Source organism: Octopus bimaculoides, chromosome 6 (assembly GCF_046866305.1).
Source record: "Octopus bimaculoides isolate indiv1 chromosome 6, ASM4686630v1, whole genome shotgun sequence".
In the NCBI taxonomy this organism is placed as follows: Eukaryota; Metazoa; Mollusca; class Cephalopoda; order Octopoda; family Octopodidae; genus Octopus; species Octopus bimaculoides.
This window is the reverse complement of record NC_142933.1, coordinates 18,285,753-18,309,798: the sequence shown is the minus strand read 5'-3', so window position 1 is coordinate 18,309,798 and position 24,046 is coordinate 18,285,753. Positions and strand designations below refer to the sequence as shown.

At 38.4% G+C, this 24,046-nt stretch overlaps 2 protein-coding genes across 5 annotated transcripts in view; one reads left to right on the top strand and one right to left on the bottom strand.

Moving 5' to 3' along the window:
* The window catches only part of LOC106878918 (small ribosomal subunit protein mS22), a 42,887-nt gene that overhangs the window by 8,142 nt on the left and 10,699 nt on the right, over nucleotides 1-24,046 (top strand). Inside the window, exon 1 of one of the 3 annotated variants that reach the window (XM_014928270.3) lies at nucleotides 21,628-23,183. The exons of the other annotated variants lie outside the window; for them this stretch is intronic. Within the exon in view, the coding sequence (XP_014783756.1) occupies nucleotides 23,063-23,183 (121 nt within the window). The 5' untranslated portion in view covers nucleotides 21,628-23,062. Of the gene's footprint in view, nucleotides 1-21,627; nucleotides 23,184-24,046 lie in introns of those variants that run through there. 3 annotated transcript variants of the gene reach the window in all.
* Nucleotides 1,514-17,123, bottom strand: LOC106878917 (WD repeat-containing protein 74). 2 transcript variants are annotated; one of them, XM_014928268.3, is made up of 11 exons: nucleotides 16,978-17,105; nucleotides 16,018-16,195; nucleotides 13,189-13,295; nucleotides 11,299-11,420; nucleotides 10,214-10,277; nucleotides 9,932-10,075; nucleotides 7,779-7,880; nucleotides 6,602-6,702; nucleotides 4,628-4,683; nucleotides 2,673-2,815; nucleotides 1,514-1,821 (listed from the first exon to the last, which is right to left on the bottom strand). In XM_014928268.3, the coding sequence occupies exons 2-11, from the start codon at nucleotides 16,070-16,072 to the stop codon at nucleotides 1,561-1,563; spliced, it is 1,155 nt and encodes a 384-aa protein (XP_014783754.1). In that variant the 5' UTR covers nucleotides 16,073-16,195; nucleotides 16,978-17,105; the 3' UTR covers nucleotides 1,514-1,560. The 2 variants fall into 2 exon arrangements, with proteins under 2 accessions (XP_014783754.1, XP_014783755.1); XM_014928269.3 differs by lacking the exon at nucleotides 16,018-16,195 and having other exon boundaries at nucleotides 16,978-17,123.

Genomic DNA, 24,046 nt, shown 5'->3' with positions numbered 1-24,046 from the left:
ACACAGTAATGTGATTGACATCAGGAAGAGCATCCAGGCACAGAACCATGTCAGACAATGATGCTCAATGCAGTCTGGCAGCTCAATCAATTCAATTCATGCAAACATGGAAAATGGACATTATATGTCGATGACATATGCATGTGTGTATATGTATCATCATCATCATCATTTTAACATCTACTTTTCCATTCTGTTGAGTCATGTTTTCTATGGTTGGATGCCCTTCCTGTTGCTAATCCTCATCTGCTTCCAAGCAAGGTCATATTTCACAAGTCTATTGGAAAACTAACATCCCAGACATAGTTATGCAGTGAACTGGAAACATATGACACCATTTTGAATGATTCTTTTTGTTTACAAAGAGCATGCAACATGTCCAGATATGCTTGTGCAGTGACTGCAAGCAAATGACACAGCCTGTAATGATTGCAAAGCTGTTGTCTACAGTGAATGGACACACAATCACAGGCACCCATATATACATACCAAGAAGCTGATCAACAAGTTGAAACACCGATTGAAGCCAGATATACTGGCTCTGACGAGAAGAATTTCTGCTACGACTAGATCAACACCCAGAACAAGTGGCTAAATCTCACTCAAGGAGATGCCTGGTGTGATGCAGATGAAATTTCCAGCAATAATCATGGTCTTTGGTGTTGTCAGCAGTGATAATGAGGTCATGGCACACAACTTCTCCAAGAGCCTCAGGCTAGATACTGGCTGCAAGGTGGTGGAGCCCTAGATTGATTGCATAGCTGCATATGTGGAAAGACTGAGCTCTGCCACACCAGCCAAAAGACCCAGGCCTGGCTGTTGGAGAATTTCTTCAATCACATTGCACCTGACATTTGGCCTCCCAAATCACTTGACTGCAACCCCTCAACTTCTTAGTGAAAGGCACAGTGGAATTAGAGTCCAACAGATGCAGCTGCAACATGAAGGATGAGCTGAGGGCCAGGATTATCAGGGCCTTTAGGGACCTAAAACAGGAAGTAGTGATGAAGGTATGTGGCTGGCTCCAAAGTCGCCTAGAAGCTATCACTGAGGCCCAAGGTGGGTTACCTTATTTCCAACCACCGGCTGAGTATACGTGTGGAGACAGCCAAATGAAGCATTTGAACCAGACTGCCCCCTTCCAAATGTTAAACATGGAGGAAGATCTGTGATGATCTGGGGGGGGGGGGGCTATATCTTGGAAATCCGCCAGCCCAATGGTTTCCCTTCATGGCAGAGTTAATAGTCAAGACTATTTAAGCATTTTATCAGTTCAAATTCGTCCTATGGTTAGGGAACTGTTTCTGGAGGGAAACCCAATCTTTCAGGATTACAAAGTATTGACTAACCTATGCCTATAGAATAGAACATTAGCCGATAATATCCACACAGTGAAAATGAACTCTTAACCATGTAGTTCTGAAGTGAACTCCTTACTCACAGAGCCATGCCTATACATAACTGTTATAAAATAAAATATGTTCATCTCAATCACAAATACAATAAGCACAAATAAAAAAAATTAAATCTCTTTATTACTCTCCTCAAACATCAATATTCTTATTCTGAAGTTTTGTTTTTCTTTGAAGACTTAGATTTATTATTTGACTTTCGCTTCTTATTAGCATTTCCACTCGGAGTTTCTGTTGTGTTTTCAGTTTGTAAGACTGGCATTTTGTCCCACAAGTCATCAGGACCATCATCACCTCCGTTTTGGTCAACTGTTGAGTTTTCATTATTAGGACAGCTGTTGGCGCTTTCCTCAGCTGATGGCCAGTTTTTGGCAAACAACAAGCAGTTTAAACGCGACTTCAAATAAAACTAGAATGAAGTAAAGAACATTAAGGAATAATCAAATTACTGAGACTAAAAGACATTTCAAGAATAACAGCTAAATAATAATAATAATAATAATAATAATAATAATAATAATACTAATCCTTTCTACTATAGGCAAAAGGCCTGAAATTTTGGTGGAGGGGATAAGTCGATTACATCACCCCAGTACTTTACTGGTACTTATTTTATTGACCCCCAAAAGGATGAAAGGCAAAGTCAGTAACAGCAGAATTTGAACTTAGAACGTAAGGATGGACAGAATCCTGCTAAGCATTCTGCCCAGGATGCTAACAATTCTGCCAGCTCACTGTAGTAGTAGTAGTAGTAGTAATAGTAATAATAATAATAATAATAATAATAATAAAAAAATTTAAAAAATAATCTTTTCGGCCTGAAATTTTGGGGGAAAGGACTAGTCGATTACATCAACCCCGGTGTTTCACTGATACTTAATTTATCGACCCTGAAAGGATAAAAGGTAAAGTCAACCTTGGTGGAATTTGAACACCAAATGTAAAGTTAGACAAAATGCTGCTAAACATTTTGCCAAGCGTGCTGATTTTGCCAGCTCGCTGTCTTAATAATAATAATCCTTTCTACTAAAGGCACAAGGCCTGAAATTTGGGGGAGGGGTACCTATCTTATTGAACCCAAAAGGATGAAAGGCAAAAGAATGGGATGATCACAGCTGAAATGTGTTTGATCATAGATCTATTTATAATCAGTCTGTATGGTGCTAAGCACCATCATCATCATCAGCAACATTACTCAGATCAGACAAAGACATTTTTTTTTTGCAAGTAACAAGCAACGACAGGTAAAAAGATACTCACACTATAGAGCATTTCTCTTGACACCAAATGATGAACACGGAGGTGACGATCAAGCCCACAGGTAGCAACATATGGTAGAGTCGGATGACATTGGATACCACGAATTCCACCACTAAAACCTTTGAATTTACCAGTTATTTTTCCTGGAATATTTAGAAAATCAACGCTTTTGTTCAATAAACAGTTATGTTGGCTTTAATTCAATTTCTATTTTATTTTGAGTATTAAATTTTCTAAGACCTTTGGAAATGTGCTGTGCGTGAGAAGACCCGGCAAGCCAAGTAAGATCGTTGCCAGTGCCCCTGGACTGGCTCTTGTGCGGGTGGCACATGAGATGCACCATTTTGAGCATGGCCGTTGCCAGTACCGCCTGACTGGCTCCCGTAGGATTTTCGAGTGAGATCGTTGCCAGTGCCCCTGGACTGGCTTGTGCGGGTGGCACATAAAAGACACCATTTCGAGCGTGGCCGTTTTCGTGCGGGTGACACGTAAAAGCACCCACTACACTCTCTGAGTGGTTGGCGTTAGGAAGGGCATCCAGCTGTAGAAACTCTGCCAAATTAGATTGGAGCCTGGTGTTGCCATCCGGTTTCACCAGTCCTCAGTCAAATCGTCCAACCCATGCTAGCATGGAAAGCAGACGTTAAACGACGATGATGATGATGATGATGATCTTGCACATTTTTGACAGGAAATGTTTTTTAAATGCTACAAATCATCATTTAATGTCCACTTTCCATGCTGGCATGGGTTGGACGGTTTTACAGGAGCTGGGCAGCTGCCCAGGATCCATATTCTGTTTTGCCATGGTTTCTATGGCTGGATGCCCTTCCTAACACAAACCACTGTACTGGAAGCTTTTATGTGGAACTAGTATGGGCGTTTTTATGTGACATAGGCATGGGCACTTTTATGAGGCACCAGCACCTATGAGTTCTCAAGAGAAAGACCTCTTAGCTGAGAGAGGGTCATAGGTCCTCATTAGATGTGTGCAATAGGACTACAAGATCAGAGCCGATCTGGGTCTATACCATAGGTTTCAACCATTGGTGCAGCTGTCTCTTCCACTGTTTCACAGCCCAGATACCTTCTTCTTCAGAACCTCCATCTTCTGTATGTTTATGCCTTAGACCGTGCCTGCCACTTATGTTACCAGTCCCAGAAGGAGAAAAGGTAAAGTTGATTCAAGTGGTGCTTCAAATCAGAATATAAAGTACTTGTTGCTCTACTAATTCTACCAATCAGACAAACTTAACCCTTTAAACCCTGGATGTTGCTGCCACCACCACTGTCAACATTGGAATTGTGATTCAGTAGGTTAAAAAAATTTAAACTATTACTTTAGGTACCACTAAAAAAAAATTATCAGTATATCAAAAACCTAAAAATTAGCTCCACTTCAAAAAAAAACCCTGCTCCATTTGATCCCTTGTTTCATACTTAAAACTCTTATCTCATAACATAAAGTGCCCCTGCCTCTAGTTGAAAGGGATCTTTGCCTTGCAAGCTGCAAGGCAACCTCACTAATGCTGGCGCCATGAAAACAACTCTCAGTAAAGTGGTTGGCATTAGAAAGGTCCTTCTGCTGTAGAAAGCATGCCAAAGTAGACCTCAATGCAAAAGACATTCCATAGATCCATCATTTCCTTTCAAACCATCCAACCCACACCAACATGGAAGGTGGAGATTAAAAGATGAGGATAATGATGACTGAGGTGTAATTTATGTCAAAAACTGTTTTTTTTGAGAGGAGTATAGAGCACAACAGAGACATGTAGACTCACTAGAACCTTGACATACAAATCATATCTCAGGGTGGTATTGATGATGTTTGATTAAGATCAATATAATAGATATTGATCTGTATTGGCTTTGATTCCGGTTAAAAAAAAAAATGTGTAAAAATAGTTCTTTTCAATATTCATGCAAACAAGAAAAGAAACTTAATATTTTACCTTTACGAATATCCATGCTGACCATATCACCTTTTGAAGAACCAACTATAATTTGGCTGGAAAAAAATACACACATACACACTCAGTGATATACACAAGACTTATAAATGTTACATGCTAAACAATTTATCAAAAGACAAATAGGGGAAAATGTCAGAAAGAAAGAAATAACATGGAATTGAGCAGCTGAATGTACCTCAAACCACACCCTGCCATCTTAAAAAAAAAATGGTGCAAACAATGTAGTTCTAGACAGAAGGTAGTGTGGGGTTGGAGAAAAACGATGATGGAATGGTTACAACCGGAAAAACCTGCTTGATCTGAACAATCTAGGCTAAATAAATACATTTAAGAGTTTCTAAGTGATAGTCATTTGACATTTATATTTTAGTTCACTGTTTGCCTCCGAAACAAAGAAACAAAAAAAAAAAACCCCCAGAAAAATAGAGGTAAAATACCCCAAAAGAGATGAAACTTTATAAAATTATTTTGAGTGGCTGTGTGGTAAGTAGCTTGCTTACCAGCCACATGGTCTCGGGTTCAGTCCCACTGCGTGGCACCTTGGGCAAGTGTCTTCTACTATAGCCTCGGGCCGACCAAAGCCTTGTGAGTGGATTTGGTAGACGGAAACTGAAAGAAGCCCGTCATATACATGTGTGTGTATATATATATATATATATATATATATATATATATATGTATGTGTGTCTGTGTTTGTCCCCCCAGCATCGCTTGACAACCGATGCTGGTGTGTTTAGATCCCCGTAACTTAGCGGTTCGGCAAAAGAGACCGATAGAATAAGTACTAGGCTTACAAAGAATAAGTCCTGGGGTCGATTTGATTCGACTAAAGGCGGTGCTCCAGCATGGCTGCAGTCAAATGACTGAAACAAGTAAAAGAGTAAAAGAGATATTGAAATGAAAAACAGTAGTAGTAATTGGGCAATAAACGACAACCCCCATCCCCACCAACAAACCAAAAACAAGAATAGTAGCCACCGCCACCACCATTTTAATGTCCACTTTTTCATACTGGTATGGGTGACGGGATTCTATGATGCATATTTGCTATGACTGGATGCCCTTCCTGTCGCTAGTCTTCACCTGCTTCCAAGCAATGTAATATATCCCCAAAGTCAGACATGATTTCCACAGAAAATTGGAAATGAAGAACACCGCTTGTATAACGGTGACACTCATTTACAACTATCACATGGTGTCAAGACAAGAAAACTCTAACACACATTACACAGAACGAGCTTCCGGTTTCCACATATCAAATTCACTCACAAGCTAATGGTTGGCCAAGGGTCGTAATAAAAACCACTTGCCCAAGGTGCCACACAGCCATGCTTGTATCATGTGCGGAAAAAAACAGAACAGAAATAAGAACAGATATACAAAACAAAAATAGCAACGCGTTTGTATAATAGAGTTAGCAACAATGTACAAAAGAGCAAATACAAGCAGACACACAAAACTGCAGCAGAAAATAGGTGTACAGAGCAATGACAACGTTAATAGTAAACAATATTTTGTTGTTGGCACTCAGTCGCTTATGGCGACGAGGGTTCCAGTTGATACAATCAACGGAACAGCCTGCTCGTGAAATTAATGTGCAAGTGGCTGAGCACTCCACAGACACGTGTACCCTTAATGTAGTTCTCGGGAATATTTAGCGTGACACAGTGTGACAAGGCTGACCCTTTGAAATACAGGTACAACAGAAACAGGAAGTAAGAGTGAGAGAAAGTTGTGGTGAAAGAGTACAGCAGGGTTCGCCACCACCCCCTGCTGGAGCCTTGTGGAGCTTTAGGTGCTTTCGCTCAATAAACACTCACAACGCCTGGTCTGGGAATCGAAACCGCGAGTCCGCTGCCCTAATCACTGGGCCATTGCGCCTCCACACCACAAATGTGACAAAAACAAAAGGAATAAATAACACACATTTCTCAAGAGAGTTGAATGACTTACTTGCCAGAAGGATTGACCGCCAGAGCTGTTATTGGAGAATCACCACATTGGACATCAAGGACAGGTTTTCTTTTATGTGCACTTGGATCATACAGTCGTATCTATGAAGTTAACATATAACAACCTGATGTTAGGAATCATGCTCTGTGATGTATGTCTATATATATATAGTAAAGAAAATGGGTTCTCTATCAGTTTTGATAACCAGTATTCTAGTTGTCTGAACAACAAAATGACCCACTTAGCTTAGGTGGTTGACTATTCCACAGGTTCTTGTATTTTTAATGTAATCCTTAGACAGACTCATAATACATTTTTTTTTCTTCTATCCAATCTGTTGTCCACCATCTTGTAGATGTCCAGGCAAGTGTGGACCACATAGTTTGGACCCTGCAGCAATTTGCACAAGTATCTCCAACTATAGCTCTGAGTTGAGAGCTAATCAAAGCCTTGTGATGGAAAGTAAAAGAAATCTGCAGTATTTTTATATATGTGTGTGTTCACAGAAGACTGGAAATGAATAACCTCACACATATGGTGATGCTTGTTTAAAACCATCATATGATGGTTAGACAACAGTGCACACACATACACACAAAGGGCTTCTATAAATTTATGTCTACCAAATCCATTCACAAGGCTTTGGTTGGCTTAATGCTATAACAGAAAGCACTTGCCCAAGGTACCACTCAGTGGCACTGATACTGAACCCAACACTACATGCTTGGGAAGCTGGCTTCTTAACCACACAACCATGTCCGCAGTCAAAACTAATAAATGCATAATAATAATGAAATTATTGTGTATAGTGCTTCGGTGCACTACAATGAGTGTGCAAAAGTAATGGTAGTGCAATGGTGTGGGCTCTGGGGATATATCAAGCACAAAGCTTGATGTTTAATAGTGAGTTAGTGAGGACAAGTAGAATCAGTATCTGACACGTGTGTGTGTGTGTGTGTGTGTGTGTAAGAGGCCTTTCTTAAGGCAAGGTACGTAATTCTGTTCGCCTTAGTTTGCCTCTGTGTCAATAAGTTCTTGGGGTGGGATTGGTATTAGAAAGGACAATTTAATTAAAACCAAACTTGTTGTCATTCAAGTTTAACATGAAGACAACATTTAAATCAAAACCTTTGAAATAAAGGGGAGAAAAAAAAAAAAAAAATGATTTTACACATACCTGACATAACTCAGTACCAGTAACGATTTTGCTAGACTGTGGAATGAAGTTAATTGTAGATATCATAATGGGGACCCGCAAACGTAACCAGTCTTCGGACACCTTTAGAATGGAGAAAAAACAATACAAAATCATTAAGGAACATACACATGGACACAAAAAGTGTAATGAGTGCATGCATGGTTAAGATGTTTGACCCTTAACCACAAACACAATTCACTCATTGAAGACAAAAGGAAAGATCTATAGGAGTAGTGTGAGAGCTGCAATTCTGTATGGGAGTGAGACAGTGTTTGAGAGAGAAAAAGAGATGGCAATTTTGAGAAGGACTGACGGAGCAATGGTGAGAGAAATGTGTGGTGTGAGGCTGTTTGATAAGAGGAGGACGGAGGATTTGATGGGAATGTGCTGGTGCTGGAGGAATCAGTGGAATGGCTGGCAAGGGTGAATGCAGTGTGGTGGTATGGGCATGTGTTGAGGAAGGATGAGGAGCATGTTCTGAAGAGGGTACGAGAGTTTGAGGTAAATGGACAGCGAAATCGAGATAGACTGAGGAAGATGTGGAGGGGGACAGGTGGAAGAGACTGGGAGGGTTGGCTTCAGAAGGGAGGACACCCAAAACTGGGTGGGATGGTGTGAGGGTGGTTGCTATGGCATTGAGGAAATCTGCCTAAAAACAAATTCTGCCCAAACCATGTGAGCCCAGAAAAGTAGATGTTGAATGGATGATGATGATATCTCCTTGTCTATATATATATATATATATATATATATATATAGATAACAAGGGTGGCTTAGTCATAATTTTACCACCGAAAGGCAGAAATATATACATCACTGAAGTGACTAAGAGCACTAGTCAGCACCAGCATTGCTAGAAATAAGAGTCAAAACAACTCACCTTTCTCATAGCTAGGAGTTGTTTTCACTACCTAGGTGACCAAGTCAGTAGCGGGGATGGATGCTCTGAGAGCATAGCTGCTATAATAAGAATAGCCTGGGCACAGTTCAGAGAGCTCCTATCTCTGCTGGTAACAAAGGGCCACTCGCTCAGAGTGAATGGTAGACTGTATGATGAATGTGCACGAACAGCCATGCTACATGGCAGTGAAACATGAGCTGTGATTGCTGAGGCATGTGTAGGCTTGAAAGAAATGAAGCCAGTCTGTCTTTATATATGAATTCACATATAAAGACAGACAAAATGCCTTTAAGCATTTTGCCTGGTGTACTAATAACTTCACCAGCTTGCTGCCTTAATAATAATCATCATCATCATCATCGTTTAACGTCCGCTTTCCATGCTAGCATGGGTTGGACGATTTGACTGAGGACTGGTGAAACCGGATGGCAACACCAGGCTCCAGTCTGATTTGGCAGAGTTTCTACAGCTGGATGCCCTTCCTAACGCCAACCACTCAGAGAGTGTAATAATAATAAACCTTTCTACTATAGGCACAAGGTCTGAAATTTTGGGGGAGGGGTTAGTTGATTACATAGACCCCAGTACTTCACTGGTACTTAATTTATCAGCCCCAAAAAGATGAAAGGTCAAAATGACCTCAGCGGAATTTGAACTCAGAATGCAGTGACAGACAAAATGCCCCTAAGCATTTTACCTGGCATGCTAATAATTCTGTCAGCTCACCGCCTTAATAATAATAATAATAATAATAATAATCCTGTCTACTATAGGTACAAGGCCTGAAATTTGGTGGGAAGTGGGCAGTTGATTAGATCGACTCCAGTATGCAATTGGTACTTAATTTATTTACCCCGAAAGGATGAAAGGCAAAGTCGCCCTCGGCGAAATTTGAACTCAGAATGTAAAGACAGATGAAAAACTGCTAAGCATTTCGCCCAGTGTGCTATGTTTTGTCCAGCTCATCGCCTTTATAATAAATAACAATAATAATAATCCCTTCTGACAGCACAAGGCCTCAAATTTAGGGTAAGGGATTAAGTAGATTACATCAACCACAGCGCATAACTGGTACTTATTTAATCGACCCTGAAGGGATGAAAGGCAAAGTCGACCTTGGTAGAATTTGAACTAAGAATGTAACAGTATTTTGTCTGGCATGCTAACATTTCTACCAGCCTACCGCGATAATAATAATAATAATAATAAAAATGATGAAGTAGCTACTTACATTTTTTGATACAAAGATAGGACTTGTAGGAGAATTGATGTCCCATAATTTCAAAGGGTTCTCTTTGCCTCCACTGGCAATTAAATGCGTTTGTACTGGATCCTGTTGCACACAATTTAAGTCAATGCCTCCAGATATTTTTAACTGTTTAAAAAAATTAATACAGAGAATTTGCCTTTAAATCCAAAGAGAGAGAGAGAGAAAAAAAACTAACAAATAACCCAGTTATTCGATGAAAATATTAGCCTATTACCTAAATAAATTAAGACTTTTTGTACTCACCAGATTTTTCCCTTTTTTGGTCCATAAGTTAATATCACCACTGCTTACCGCTGTGATAATTTTTCTACAAAGAAAGAAGATAGAAATCAAAAATTTATAAGCAAAATAACTGTGTTGACGTAAATAGTTTGATACTGGGAAGTAAAAAACAAAAGGAGAAAAAATGCCACACAATGACAGATTGATTATTAAAAAAAATGCATTGAAGTCTATGTTGGTTGTATCCAAAAACATTTTGAAATATAACTTTAAGCTTTAAAACATTTCATACTAAATGCTTGATTGTCTTAAAGAACATTGATAATTTTGTAATTCAAAGTAATCATACATAGAATGATTAACCCTTTAGCATTTAAACTGGCCATATCTGGCCAAAATAGTATCACTTATACACTTAAACTGGGCAGATCCAACCTCTCACACCTACCCTACAATGTTAGTCTAAAATAATACAACCACACAATCAAAATTTCAAGACTACATGATAATGCAGGAAAACTTCAAAATGTAAATATGTGCGTTACATTTAATAGAGTAATATGAATGCTAAAGGGTTAATAAAACAAAATAAGCAATAGTTTTCTATATTTTTCGAACTTTTTCCCTGTGGAAGTGTTATTTTTTAAAAACTTTCTAAGCAAAGTGTATCAGTCATTTTAATTTGGCCTCCAATGCATGACAAAGTCAAAAAGATTAACACATCCTGGTTTCTGTACTCAAAGAGTTCATGAAAGAACACCTGGAAACAAACTTGATAACATTAGCTGCCAGTGAACAGATAACATAATACAAAATTAGGTTGGTTAGCCTATGCATGAAAAAAAAAAAAAGCCTTTTATAGCAGCAATAGTCCACAACAGTCAGGGTCTTACTACAGCATTTTATCACCTTTTTCTCACTGTGCATAAAGTATCAATACTGAAAGAGTTATTGGGAGAACAAATCAAATAGTTATAAGTCTATTGATCTCTCCCTTTTATATAAAGAGAGTAAAAAAAAAAGAAAGAAAATCAAATGCCATGAATGACAACAATGGTGAACCAAATATACCATAAAAGTTACTTGCATTATTATTTTTTACTTACTTTTGGTATGGATATATACTTTTAAATCTTCCCTCTCCAATATTCATTTTGACTTGCCGAGTTATTTTACCAGCTTCTACATCAAAAGTTGTTACAATGCGGCTCTCTTGTCCATAATAGAACTAGGAAGAGGGATAAATTGAAGCATTACCAGTGATTTCACAGTAAATACCAAAGAAACTATTTAATAGTTAAGTGAGTGTTACAATATTTATTTCAGAGAGCATTAAAAAAAAAAACAACTAAAAAGAAATGTGCTAAAGAAAAATGTAATATTGGTCAATGATCAGTTTTATTTTCATTGTGCTGGTAAATATGGGAGACAACTCTGGACATGTTTGTTTATATTATGACCTCTTCAGTGATGAATTACTTTCAAGTGATGGTGAAAAAATCAGTCAGTAAATATTTGAGATTGTGCATTGTTGAAAACGAAAAGTTAGAATGTAGAAATATACAATTACTTAGAGAATATATAAGTTATTCAATTCCACCTCCCACCCTTTTTGTCACACACTATATTCCCATCTATGTGTCTTTGACCTGTCTTGTGAATGTGCATCTTCTCTCTACTTCCAACACTTTACATCATCTCCTTTTTTTTCATTTGTCAATGGTTTTATTACACTGTTGCTCTCCCACACTTTTAGGCATCATCATCTGTCACCTCCTGCTCCTCAATCCACTTCTATTTACTTTGCACCCTCCCTCAAACAGGTTCACCATTGGCCATGCCTCCCCCATTCACTACTTTCACCTCTATCTTCATTTCTTATCATCTGTCACTCATCATTCACACCCTCATGAACCGTCTTGTCTAACCATCCTCGGTTCTCTGTCCCTATTCTCTCTTCCTCCACCTTCTTGAACTTTGAGGGTGTGCCCTGACACCTAATCTCTGTCTTTTCACCCTTTCCTGCTGGAGTAGTCATGTGTCTCCTGCATAATAAACCATCTGTTCCTGTCCATCTACCATACACCTCTCTCAATACTAGACACCCACTCAGTTGAGGTGTCTAGCTTTATGAGTCACTTACTTAATAGTGTTGGTACCATGTAAAAAAGCATTTAGTACACTCTACATCCAGCCATAAAAACCATGCCAAAGCAAACATTGAAGCTCAACAGAGTCAATTTGGCTTGTTAGATCCAGTCAAACCATCCAACCCATGCCAGCACGGTAAATGGATACTAAATGATAATGAATTTCACCTTTTGGTATACAGCAGGAAAAAAAAAAAAAAAAAAAAAATTCAGAAAAGGACACCTCAAAGGTTTCAAAATTGTAACTCATATATATATTGGTGTCTGCATGTTGCAAGAGGCAACTGAAAGGTTATTGATAGGAAGAGCATCAGGCGATCAAATATTGCCTCAGAAAACCAATTCAATCGATGCCAGTGTGGTAAAAATAAAGGTAAAAAAAAAAAGAAATGATGATGAGTTTCAAAGTAACTGAAATTAAAACCGTCCATCAAAATTTCATGTCATTTTGTTCCTAACATCAACTTAATAATGACAAAGCTATTTTTTAAAAAAATTCTTCAATATTTTCAAAATTAAGTGAGACAAAAGCAGTGTATATCAACAGAAATGAGTTAATATTTGAATAGTCAATAATAATAATAATAAATCTTTCTACTAAAGGCACAAGGCCTGAAATTTTGGGAGAGGGGACTAGTTGATTACACTGACCCCAGTGTCTCACTGGTACTGAATTTATTGACCCTGAAAGGATGAAAGGCAAAGCCGACATCAGTGGAATTGACTTTGCTTTTCATCCTTTTGGGGTCAATAATAAGGAAAATAATAATTTAATGTTTACAGTAATTTTGAATACTTGAATAATACACACATGCATATTAATAAATGTTAAAAAGTAACACTTACTTTAGTCTGTTTACGATTAAGCCAACACATGCAAGTTATTTCATTCTCCCTCTTCACCTCATGAAGCTCATTTAAGTTTCCCCATGCCCGGTCTTCGCAGTTTGCACCTGAAAATTAACAAAATGAAAAATCAGCAAATATAAATGACAAAAAGAAAGAAAATGTCCATGTTTGTACAAAAACATTTTAGTGAAGCTTGGAAACATTGAAGAAACAAACACATAACGGTGCTTTGACTTGACCAGAAATTCACAAGATTTGAGGTCAACTGTTGTATTTTACAAAATAACATGTCAAAAACCTTCACTCAAAAAGTCTTCTAATAAAAACCACAGCTTTCTTTCATCAAAGCCTAGGACAACTTAGGACAAATTCTCTCAATACTTGACTATTTTTGCATATAATCTCCAGCAACTTCCTCCATGATGAAAGGGTGGATATTTTCTTGACCATTTATCTAGTCATAGAATATTGGGAGTATTTGATAGCCCATCTCCAATTGTCTGAGACTGTTGGTTCTATGATCCTCTTTTAAAGTGATCTAAATTAAAGCCCTCCAACAAAATTTATGTCCCAAATACCAGTTAAAACACAACTAAGATTCACTTCAGATGCAGCACAGAATTTTGTCAGTGAACAGGTCACAGTTTCAAAGTAACAAAAATATTTTGACAAATTAAATTTAAATGTTGAAGTGAATCTAACAGTTTTTGTGTGTTTTTAAATGGCTAATAAACACCTTCCATGTTGCAATTGTTCTTGTTTCAGCACACAATCTCAGATCAAGTCACTTGCTATGTAATTACATCTCTGTAACAACTAAGTTGTTATTAATTAAATGAAACAAAGGTAGTTTATTGCAATAGAAATATGGTAATGAAAAGCTAAAACAATTTCTATCACAATACAAAAACCAACTGACTACAGTGTCATTGTGATTTAACTAGATGCCTTTTCTATCTTCTGAGTCCTCAGAGTGAGTAAAAAGCTGCTTTGACCATTTCCCTTCGTTTGAAATGATTTTTTTTTTGTCAACCAGCACCCCAGTACCACCAAGCTAACATATTTAAACACTAGATATCTACACCCCGAGTTCAAATACTGTCGACGCCTTATATCCCATTGCTGATAAAATGTAATGTACCATTCAAATACTAGAGATTTTTGTTGGCAATTTTTTACTATTACACCCATCTCATGACACAGGTGTAATAGTAAATGCTTACCAGAAAAGGGCATGGAAATAGGGAGCAAAAAATACAGAGTGTAACAACAACCTAACTCCTTGCTTTTTCCTTCTTTAAGAGGTAGTGATAGCTATTCCTAAAGTTGGCTGATCAAAATTTACACCTGTCTAAAAAAATTTGGTAAATTTATTGTTTCACACCAGACTCAATTCCAGTATTAAATTTTTTTCCCGCTTTTTTTTTCTTTTTGGGGTGCAATTATCTTAGTTGACCACGTTAAACTGTCAGAAAGGCATTTTCTTGCAGAAAACGGAGGTGGTGGGATGGAACCTGGGAAATTCATCCTTCTGATCCCATCTCCTGGGGGTTTTTTTTTTCGTTGCAATTGTCTTAACTAACCTCATAAAGTGTGGGAAATGCATTTTGACCGTGGAAAACAGTGGGGGTGGGGCGGAACCTAGGGCAGTCCTGTATATCTTCTGTCTACGGATTTATGCTGGAATCGATCTTTTACTGGCGATCTGGGAGGGGTGTATATAATTTTGCTGCCTCAATAAAAAAATTGGTGCAACAGAGATAAATACCTGCCCAGGTACTGCTGTAGTTTGAACGAATACCCGGCCTTTTCACCCATTCTTTTAAATCTCGCCAGAAACGTTCGAGGTTTTGTGTGTGTGTGTGGTGTCAACAAAATTGGTACTACTAAAGCAGCGCGGACCCGAACGCGCAAGCTAGTCGTGAGTGGTCGATCCTAACCCTAACCCTAAACACGTATTCATTTGCACACGCGGGTTAGGGACAGGGTTAGGGTTAGGATCGACCACTCAAGACTAGCTAGCGCGGACGCGCGACTGCGCGTTCGGGTCCGCGCTGCTTTAGTAGTACCACAAAATTTGTGGTTTCCCAATGTTTATCTTTGTAAGCCGCCCAAGAATCACTGTAGATAACTGAGCCAAGTTTGATGTATTTTTGAATTAGTGGAAGCAATGTCGCTTTGTCACGCTTCTGACTAGAGGAACAAGACGATGTTTGCTAATCCGCGCAATTCACAATTTGTAAAATCTAGAAATAAATTTTTATAGAACAAGAATGGTACAAAACGTGGTGTAATCTCGAACACGCGGTCCGAAAGGTTTTAGAGATATCCAACGTGTTTTGATATTTACGAGTTTTAGAACTTAGTAATCTTCACTTAATTAAGGAGTGCAATGTTCATAGAATCAAAGAACATTACAAGATGCCATTCCCTCTATTCATTTACCCCTCTAAAAAAAAAAAAACGCAATAAGTGAATACGTTGATAATTAACAATTAATGAAACCAATTCAAGAATTTAAATGAAAGTGGAAAAATAAAGGGACAAGAGTTTAGTTGAGAGTTTTATATTACTTTATGAATTAAAATAAAACTACACGAGTTGTAAGAATATACTCATTGCCAGAGAGTTAATAAATAACGACGGGTATTTTATGAATTAAAAAACTACGAGTTGTAATAAAATATTTATTGTCAGGATGTTGACAAATAACACTTCTTTCATATCAATTATTAAATTAAGAACGAAGTAAGCTACAAAGGTATTATTAAATAAATTCGGATGGGAACACCAAACTGTAGTTATATCATAAATAAAACTGCTTACCCTTTAATAAACCAATCTCTGCCCCAACAAACACGCTGTAGACGGGTTCAGCCATTTTCGATCTTAATTGAAAAATTAGTAGTTATCTCCCTTGAATACATATGCGTGTGTTATTTAACCCCAGGTCAATTCTGATCGAACCAATTCATTGTGAGATGCGCTAAAACCGTGGTCATACCTGTATAATTTAATTTAAATTTAAGTTTTTAAGGCCAATCTAGATCTACATTATCTAATATAGTCCGATGGAACATAAAAACAACCGATGAATGTGGATGCGGAGAGAAAGCGACGGTGAGACATGTCCTGTCAAGCTGCAGATTAGCACTAGAAAGGTATACACGGTGCTATAATCAAGTCCTCGGCGTCATAAGCGCAGCACTCAAGGAGAAGATCGAGGGATACAATAGGGGAGAGTACCCCAAAGTGGAAAAACGCAGGAAAATATACTTCCAGAAGGAGGGAAATGACATAAGATCAGGCCTCCAAATAAAATATACGAGATAGACGAAAGATGGAAGGGATACTGGGAGCTGGCCACGGATTTGGGAAGTCTAGTTTTTTTTTCCACTTATAAAAACGACCAAAAGACCAGACTAAATCATCTGGGACACAGAACGGAGAATAGGAATTTTGCTAGAACTGACAGTACCATGGGAAGAGAACATCGACAATGCAGAGAAACGGAAGAAGAGATACGAAAAACTAATCGAAGAGTGCAGAGAACAGGGATGGACTGTCGAGTATTACCATCTGGCAGTGGGGGCTACAGGCTTCATTGAAAGAAAAACGACAACGCTATTCAAAAGAAATTTTGCGTTTTCAAGCTCAGAACTGAGAAAACTGATAAGGAGGGTACAGGAGGCGGTCGAAAAAGCCAGCTTCTATATATGGCTGAAGCGGGAAGACAAAATATGGCTTGAAAGTCATAACATGCCGGCAAAAAAATAACATCATTACGTGAGACAGGCTGACACAGAAGTGGCTTCGCTGATTGACAGGTGACGGTCTCGGTTAGAGCATGCTTGGGCTAAGATTACGCACCCTCCATTATCAGTTAAAGTTTAGACAGTGTCACGTGACAACTTGCTGGAGCCTAGCAGCCGGTATAAAAAGGGGAATTTGACAAGATAGTCAGTCGGACGCTGACACTCGTTGATGCAGCATCGAAGAGGCCTCCGAAAGGTGGGGGCCCCACCACGTCAAAACGGTAGAGGAGTAGGGGCCGAAACCGGACGTGGTTCCTCCTGATGATGTCTTGAGCTAACTGGATCCTATAAAGGAGCCGTTGTGATAGCAGACCACGAAACATGGTTGAAATTCCTGTACTGAAATGGCCCAGTGGTTAGAGCAGCGGACTCGCGGTCGTAGGATCGCAGTTTCGATTCCCAGACCGGGCGTTGTGAGTGTTTATTGAGCGAAAACACCTAATGTTCCACGAGGCTCCAGCAGGGGGTGGTGGCGAACCCTGTTGTACTCTTTCACCACAACTTTCTCTCATTCTTTCTTCCTATTTCTGTTGTGCCTGTAATTCAAAGGGTCAGCCTTGTCATACTGTGTCACGCTGAATATCCCCGAGAACTACGTTAAGGGTACACGTGTCTGTGGAGTGCTCAGCCATTTGCACGTTAATTTCACGAGCAGGCTGTTCCGTTGATCGGATCAACTGGAACCCTCGACGTCGTAAGCGACGGAGTGCCAACAAACAAGATAGGCTATTTTAATGCTGTTTTACTGGGCCATCGTCATTTGGTTAAGAAGTTTATTCCGCTACAACCTGATTTCAGGTTCGATTCCAGTGCGTGGCACCTTGGGCAAAATATCTTTTACTATAGTTTCAGGTTAGTCAAAGTTCGGGAAACGTTGAAGCACTCTCTTGTTATTTAGTTGTGAACAATTCCAGTTTAGTATAATCACCTGGCTCTCGGGCATTTTGTGCAGATTCCTCTCTAATGCAAACCTGGTCAGGTTTCCTGTATGTAGTAGGATAACTTTCTTCTTCCAACCAGTCTCTAACGTCTTATAAAAGTTCTTGGGTGTTGCGTTTTCTACTCTGGCTAAATCATTAAACAAACACTCTCCCACCAAAATCGCTCAAAATGTTATATTGTCTTTATTTAATGTATCCAAGACTAAATTATTCAAGACTATTTGTAAAATCGATCGACTCCATGTTGGGTACATGCCTCTTCTTGTGTCTCCATAATTACCCCGACATCGTGGAGTTTGTCAGCTTCTTCATCTACCTGAGCTCCACAGTTCTATTCATATGCTAGAAATAACAGCCAAACCTCACAAAACTGCGATAACATAATGAAAGAAATGTGTAATAAATCTACTCGCCTTTCTGCAAAGATTTTTTTTAGAGTAATTTCCCACCAGAAGCTGATATAATTGAAAATGTGTTGCCCGGTACTATAATACATACAGACAAATGGGCTAGCTATAGGAACTTACAACGGCTGGGTTACATTCACAGAACGGTTAACCATTCAAAGAATTTCGTCGACCCTAAAACTGGCGCTTGCACGAACCACATTGAGGCCTATTGGTCCCGTATCAAAAGACTGCTAAAATATGTGACTGTATCATCGGGCGACATGAAATGGTCCGGCGTCGATGAATCGATGTATAGAGAAATGTATGGATTTACTGCGAAGAAAAACTTCCAGAATTTCTATACATTTCTCGAATACATTGCGGAAGTTTATCCCCACTAAATTCCACCGAACACACTTCTCAACAAAACTCATATTTTTTTGCAACTTTCAAAAAGAAAAAAACAAAACACACACACACTTTAATCTCACTTTGTCATATTACTACGGGAAATTACTCTGAATGAAATCTTTGCAGAAGGTGAATAGATTGATTACGCATTTCTTTCGTTATGTTATCGCAGTTTTGTGAGATTTAGCTGTTATTTCTAGCATGTGGATAGCCTGCTTTTTGGGGTGGGGGATAAATTTTTTTTTTGAAAAATTGAAATTTTACAAACAATTTTTTTTCAGAATCATAATCTCCTTATTTTTGTACGGATTTCGTCAAAAGAAATTTCCGGGAAAAGTGAAAAATGAAGAAATGGGGGGGGGGGGGGGGGGGATTTAAATTTTGAAGCTGCGATTTTTGCAAAATTTTTTTTCAGAATCGGAATCTCCACAGCCTAAAACGTGGGATTCCGTAAAAAAAAAAAAATTTAAGGGTGAAGGGTTCCGTTTACATATCCTCCACCTGGACCAAAGAAGCACAAGAAATAACTTTGTGCTTCATTATGCAGAAAACTCGCATTAGAAACAATATTTTTCTCAGTTTTACCGCATAAAATTCCAAAATTTTGAAATGTGAGGACAGTCCTGAGTGGAAGCGCAATGGCTCAGTGGTTAGGGCAGCGGACTTTCGGTCGTAGGATCGCAGTTTCGATTCACAGATCGGGCGTTGTGAGTGCTTATTGAGCGAAAACACCTAAAGCTCTACGAGGCTCCGGCAGGGAGCGGTGGCGAACCCTGCTGTACTCTTTCTCATTCTTTCTTCCTGTTTCTGTTGTACCTGTATATCAAAGGGTCAGCCTTGTCACAGTGTCACGCTGAATATCCCCGATAACTACGTTAAGGGTACACGTGTCTGTGGAGTGCACTTGCGCGTTAATTTCACGAGCAGGCTGTTCCGTTGATCAGATCAACTGGAACCCTCATCGTTGTAACCGACGGAGTGCTACAACAAGGCCTGAAATTTTGGGGGAGAGGTAGTTAATTGTATCAACCCAGTGCTCCACTGGCACTTATTATCTCGGCCCTGAAAGGGATGAAAGGCTAAGTCTTGTTGTTGTTGGCTATGTTCTTTGTCTTTTCAGTTTTCAATGTAGAGAACTCTCAAGCACTTCTTGCTGCGGTATGTATAACAGTTGAGGTTTCTGCTACATTCACTGCCACATCGCTCTTGTCTCTGTGTTTGTGACAAGGAAGAGCTCTGAAATGGTCCAGTGATCTTGAATGATCATAAAAATTGCAAGTCTATGCTTCTCACCAATAATATGTCATTCATTGCCAACTTCACACTTACCACAGCCCCCACTGCGTTACGAGTGGGTGTCAATGAAGAGAGCAGCTTTTTAACGTTTCAGATTACGTTTTTTTTTTGTTTTTACGAAGAAATAAAAAGGCTGTTTAAAGCCGGCCATGCGGTCAAAGGAGCTTTACAAACACATTACTTCACTCTATGATCTATTGAAATATATATTAAATAGGAAATTGTATTGGAAATTCTATTTAAACAAATCATTATACTAGAATTAATAATGTTTCTGAAATTTAGATTATAGATTTATGCAAAACAAATTTGTTAGAATTACCTCCTCTACAAGTTTCTACTTGGTCGTTTGATTTGTATTATAGTCTTTTAAAAAAATAATAGATTATGGGCATACCTACACGAATAGACCTCCCTCTATTTTGTCTTTTCATAACTCTTCGAAAAACGGATATTTTATAATTAAATTTTCTACAAATACGCTTCAGGTGCTGTAAATTCTGATTATATCGGAATTTGAGGTGGAAGGTTTTTCGGGAGTGGGGAGAGGAGTTTCAGAAAATTCACAAAAGTCGGTTTTGTTTCCTCATAACTTTCAGAAAAAATTGTATTTTTTAATGAAACTTTCTACAAATACTTTTCAGAATGTGTAAATTCAAATTATATCGGAGACTGATGTGAAAAGAAAAACGGTGAGCACGTACAGATAAATACTGGCATACATCACAATTGTTTTCAAAATTTTACGTTTCATTTAGTGGAGATATATGTGTGTCAATATGTATGTGTGCGAGTTTTTTTTTTCTTTCCATATTAAATTCCGATATAGTCGTAGTCTGTAGATTCTGAGAAGTGGAGGCGCAATGGCCCAGTGGTTAGGGCAGCGGAAGGATCGCGGTTTCGATTCCCAGACCGGGCGTTGTGAGTGTTAATAGAGCGAAAACACCTAAAGCTTCACGAGGCTCCACCACAACTTTTTCTGTTGTGCTTGTAATTCAAAGGGTCAGCCATGTCACGCTGAATATTCTTAAGAACTACGTTAAGGGTACACGTGTCTGTGGAGTGCTCAGCCACTTGCACGTTGCAGGCTGTTCCGTTTATCGGATCAATTGGAACCCTCGACGTCGTAAGCGACGGAGTGTCAACAACAAGACTCTGAAAAGTACTTGTAGAAAATTTCATCAAAAGATACCCATTTATCTGTAAGTTACAAGGAACCAATGCCTATTCATGTGAATTTTCCGAAACTCTTCTCCCCACCCATCGAAATACTTTTTCACAACAAATTCCGGATCTATTTTAAAACGGGGGCGCCTCCGGATCTATTTTAAAACGGGGGCGCCTCCGGATCTATTTTAAAACGGGGGCGCCAGTTTTCATTTATGTTTTATGTAGTGTTTTTGGTACGGAAAGACTTTCAAACTTCGTATACTTATCTATTTTGTGTTATAGAACAGAAAAATATTTTTGTATTCGAATTTATTTCATGTAAAAAATTGTCTTATTTCGATAATTTCTACTAATCACTGACGTCTATTCAGTTGAAAACAGTTAGCGCTGTAACGGTGTATATCGTATTAATCCCCTAACCCTAACTAGACTGTTAACCGTAACCGTAACCCTAACTCTAGAATCCGAACTCTAAGATTGTTACACACATAGATACGCACAGCGTAATTTATTATATAAACAATATATGGGTATAAATTACGATTAAACCGGATGAAATATGTCACAGGGAATAACATTTTTATGACCGCCCAGCAGTAACTCTATTGGGCTGAATAGACGTCAGTGATTGGTTGAAATTACAGAAATACGACAACTTTAACATGGAATAACTTGCGAATTCCTTTTTTTTGTTAAGAAGACTAAGAGTAAAAGATGTTTTATATGACACATTCTACCAGTGTCCCAAGTTTCAAAGTGTTTCGTTAAGAAAATACTGGCGCCCCCGTTTTAAAATAGATCCCAAATTCCTATATAATTGGAATCTACACGATCTGAAGCGTATTTGTAAAAAAAAAAAAAAAAAAAAAAAATCATTAAAAATATTCATTTTCCTGAAAGGTATGAGGAAACAAAATTGGGGTGGCGCACACTTGTGTAGTTATACCAGATAATGCAAATAGGATAACCAAGAGAGTCTTTCTGTGATCGCCCGACTTGCTAGAAATAGTAGTCGAATTTCCTTCAAATCAAATCTTACCGTCTGAAACAAGGTAGAACAAATTGAACATTTCTAAAAAGGAGGGATGGTTATGGTTGGACTACTTTTAATTATAGGTTTACTCTATCAACCAGTGTTAGTTGTGTCAACGAATGTGTCAAAATATGCTCCATAGACCTGCTGGAAACAGCAGTCAAATCTTCGTCAAACTATTATCGTCTTGGAAAAAGAAAGACACAATTTCTTTTCTGAGTTTATATCTCCCCATATTCAACACTGCATTCCATTCTTGTTATGCCGTAAAAGAACCACAGTAGCATATTGGTTTCAAATTTTAGCAGAATCCCAGTAATTTCGGGGGAGGGGGTTAGTCGATTACGTCGACTCCATGCTCGACTAGTATTTATTTTATCGACCTCGAAATATGAAAGATAAAGTCAACCCCCGCGGAATTTGAACTCAGAACTTGCCGCTAAGCATTAAGTCCCGCACGGTGGCGATTCTACTAGCTTGCCGCCTTAAATCAGAGAAGCATATTAAAAATGAATTCTCTTCCCAAGTTTGGTGATTTGTAAAGTTTACTTTCATTTTAACTGAGATAACGTGTTATATGCAAAGAGACATAACATTTGTTCACCCTCTTCCCTTCCGTGAATCACTTCTATGTCACCATTCTACTATATTATTTATTTTTATTGCTTTTATACAATGTATACATATATTTTGGAGGTGTCATTAATTTTGTTCTGAGTCTAGTTAATTCATCACACATGCACACACACGCACAATACATTAAAACTCTGGTTCGTTTCGTCATTTCAAGTTTTAGACGAAACCAAATCCGTCAGCATGGCTTCTCTCGTCAAGCCAGTGTTTTTATTAAGATGTCAACAGTTAATATCTCGGTATTCGAAGACTATTATTCAGTCTCGAAAATTACCAGCCGCATGCTGTTCTACTTCCACTGATGGTAAGTGAGAACATTCATATACTTATTCATTTTAAAGCGTACGATCATTGTTTCGTTCTCATGATGAAGGACAAATTTACCTGCAGCGGTCACGTTGCTTAGCTTTTGGTGATGTTAAGTTTTTTTCTACAAAGGATCAATCTTTCATAGAAAAGATATATTTATTTATATACAGTTGACTGAACTGATCTTCAAAATATTATACCTATTTAATTAACCGCCTCTAAAGGATTGTTGTTTTTAGTCCTACGTTAGTCCTCATTGCTCTACCTAACCACCACATTTTCCCTGTGTTCAGGGAACCCAGCACCTCATTATTAAACGTGCCCCACTTTTAAAGTTAGAATGGTATGATTTTAAGGAGTTCTGGTTACTACATCTAACTTCTATGCTTTTGATGGTTTGTCCTCAAATGGAGGTAAATTCTGTGCGCGGATAAAATAATGTTATACAACGAAATGTGGCTACATTCTTACTTTATAATCATTATCATATTGCTTTGGTAATAATTAAGTTTTGCTTAGAAAAATTTCAAAAATGTTCAACTCTAGATTAAGTTCTTCACGTATCGTTGTGCAACACTTTCCAACCACACAGTTACGAGTTCAGTTCCACCGTGTGACACTTTTATTTATTATGATTGGCATCTTTCAGTTTCCATTTACCAAATCTACTTAAAAGCTTTTGGTTGGCTTAAGGTGATAGTAGAAGACTCTTATCCAAGGTGCTATGCAATAGGACTGAACCTAAAATTATGTGGTTGGGAAGCAAGTTCTATGTAATCTTAACAATGTCCATCCCCAGTCACCGGTATGTGACGGAATATTTTGATACTTTATAATGTACAATACTATCACATGTGA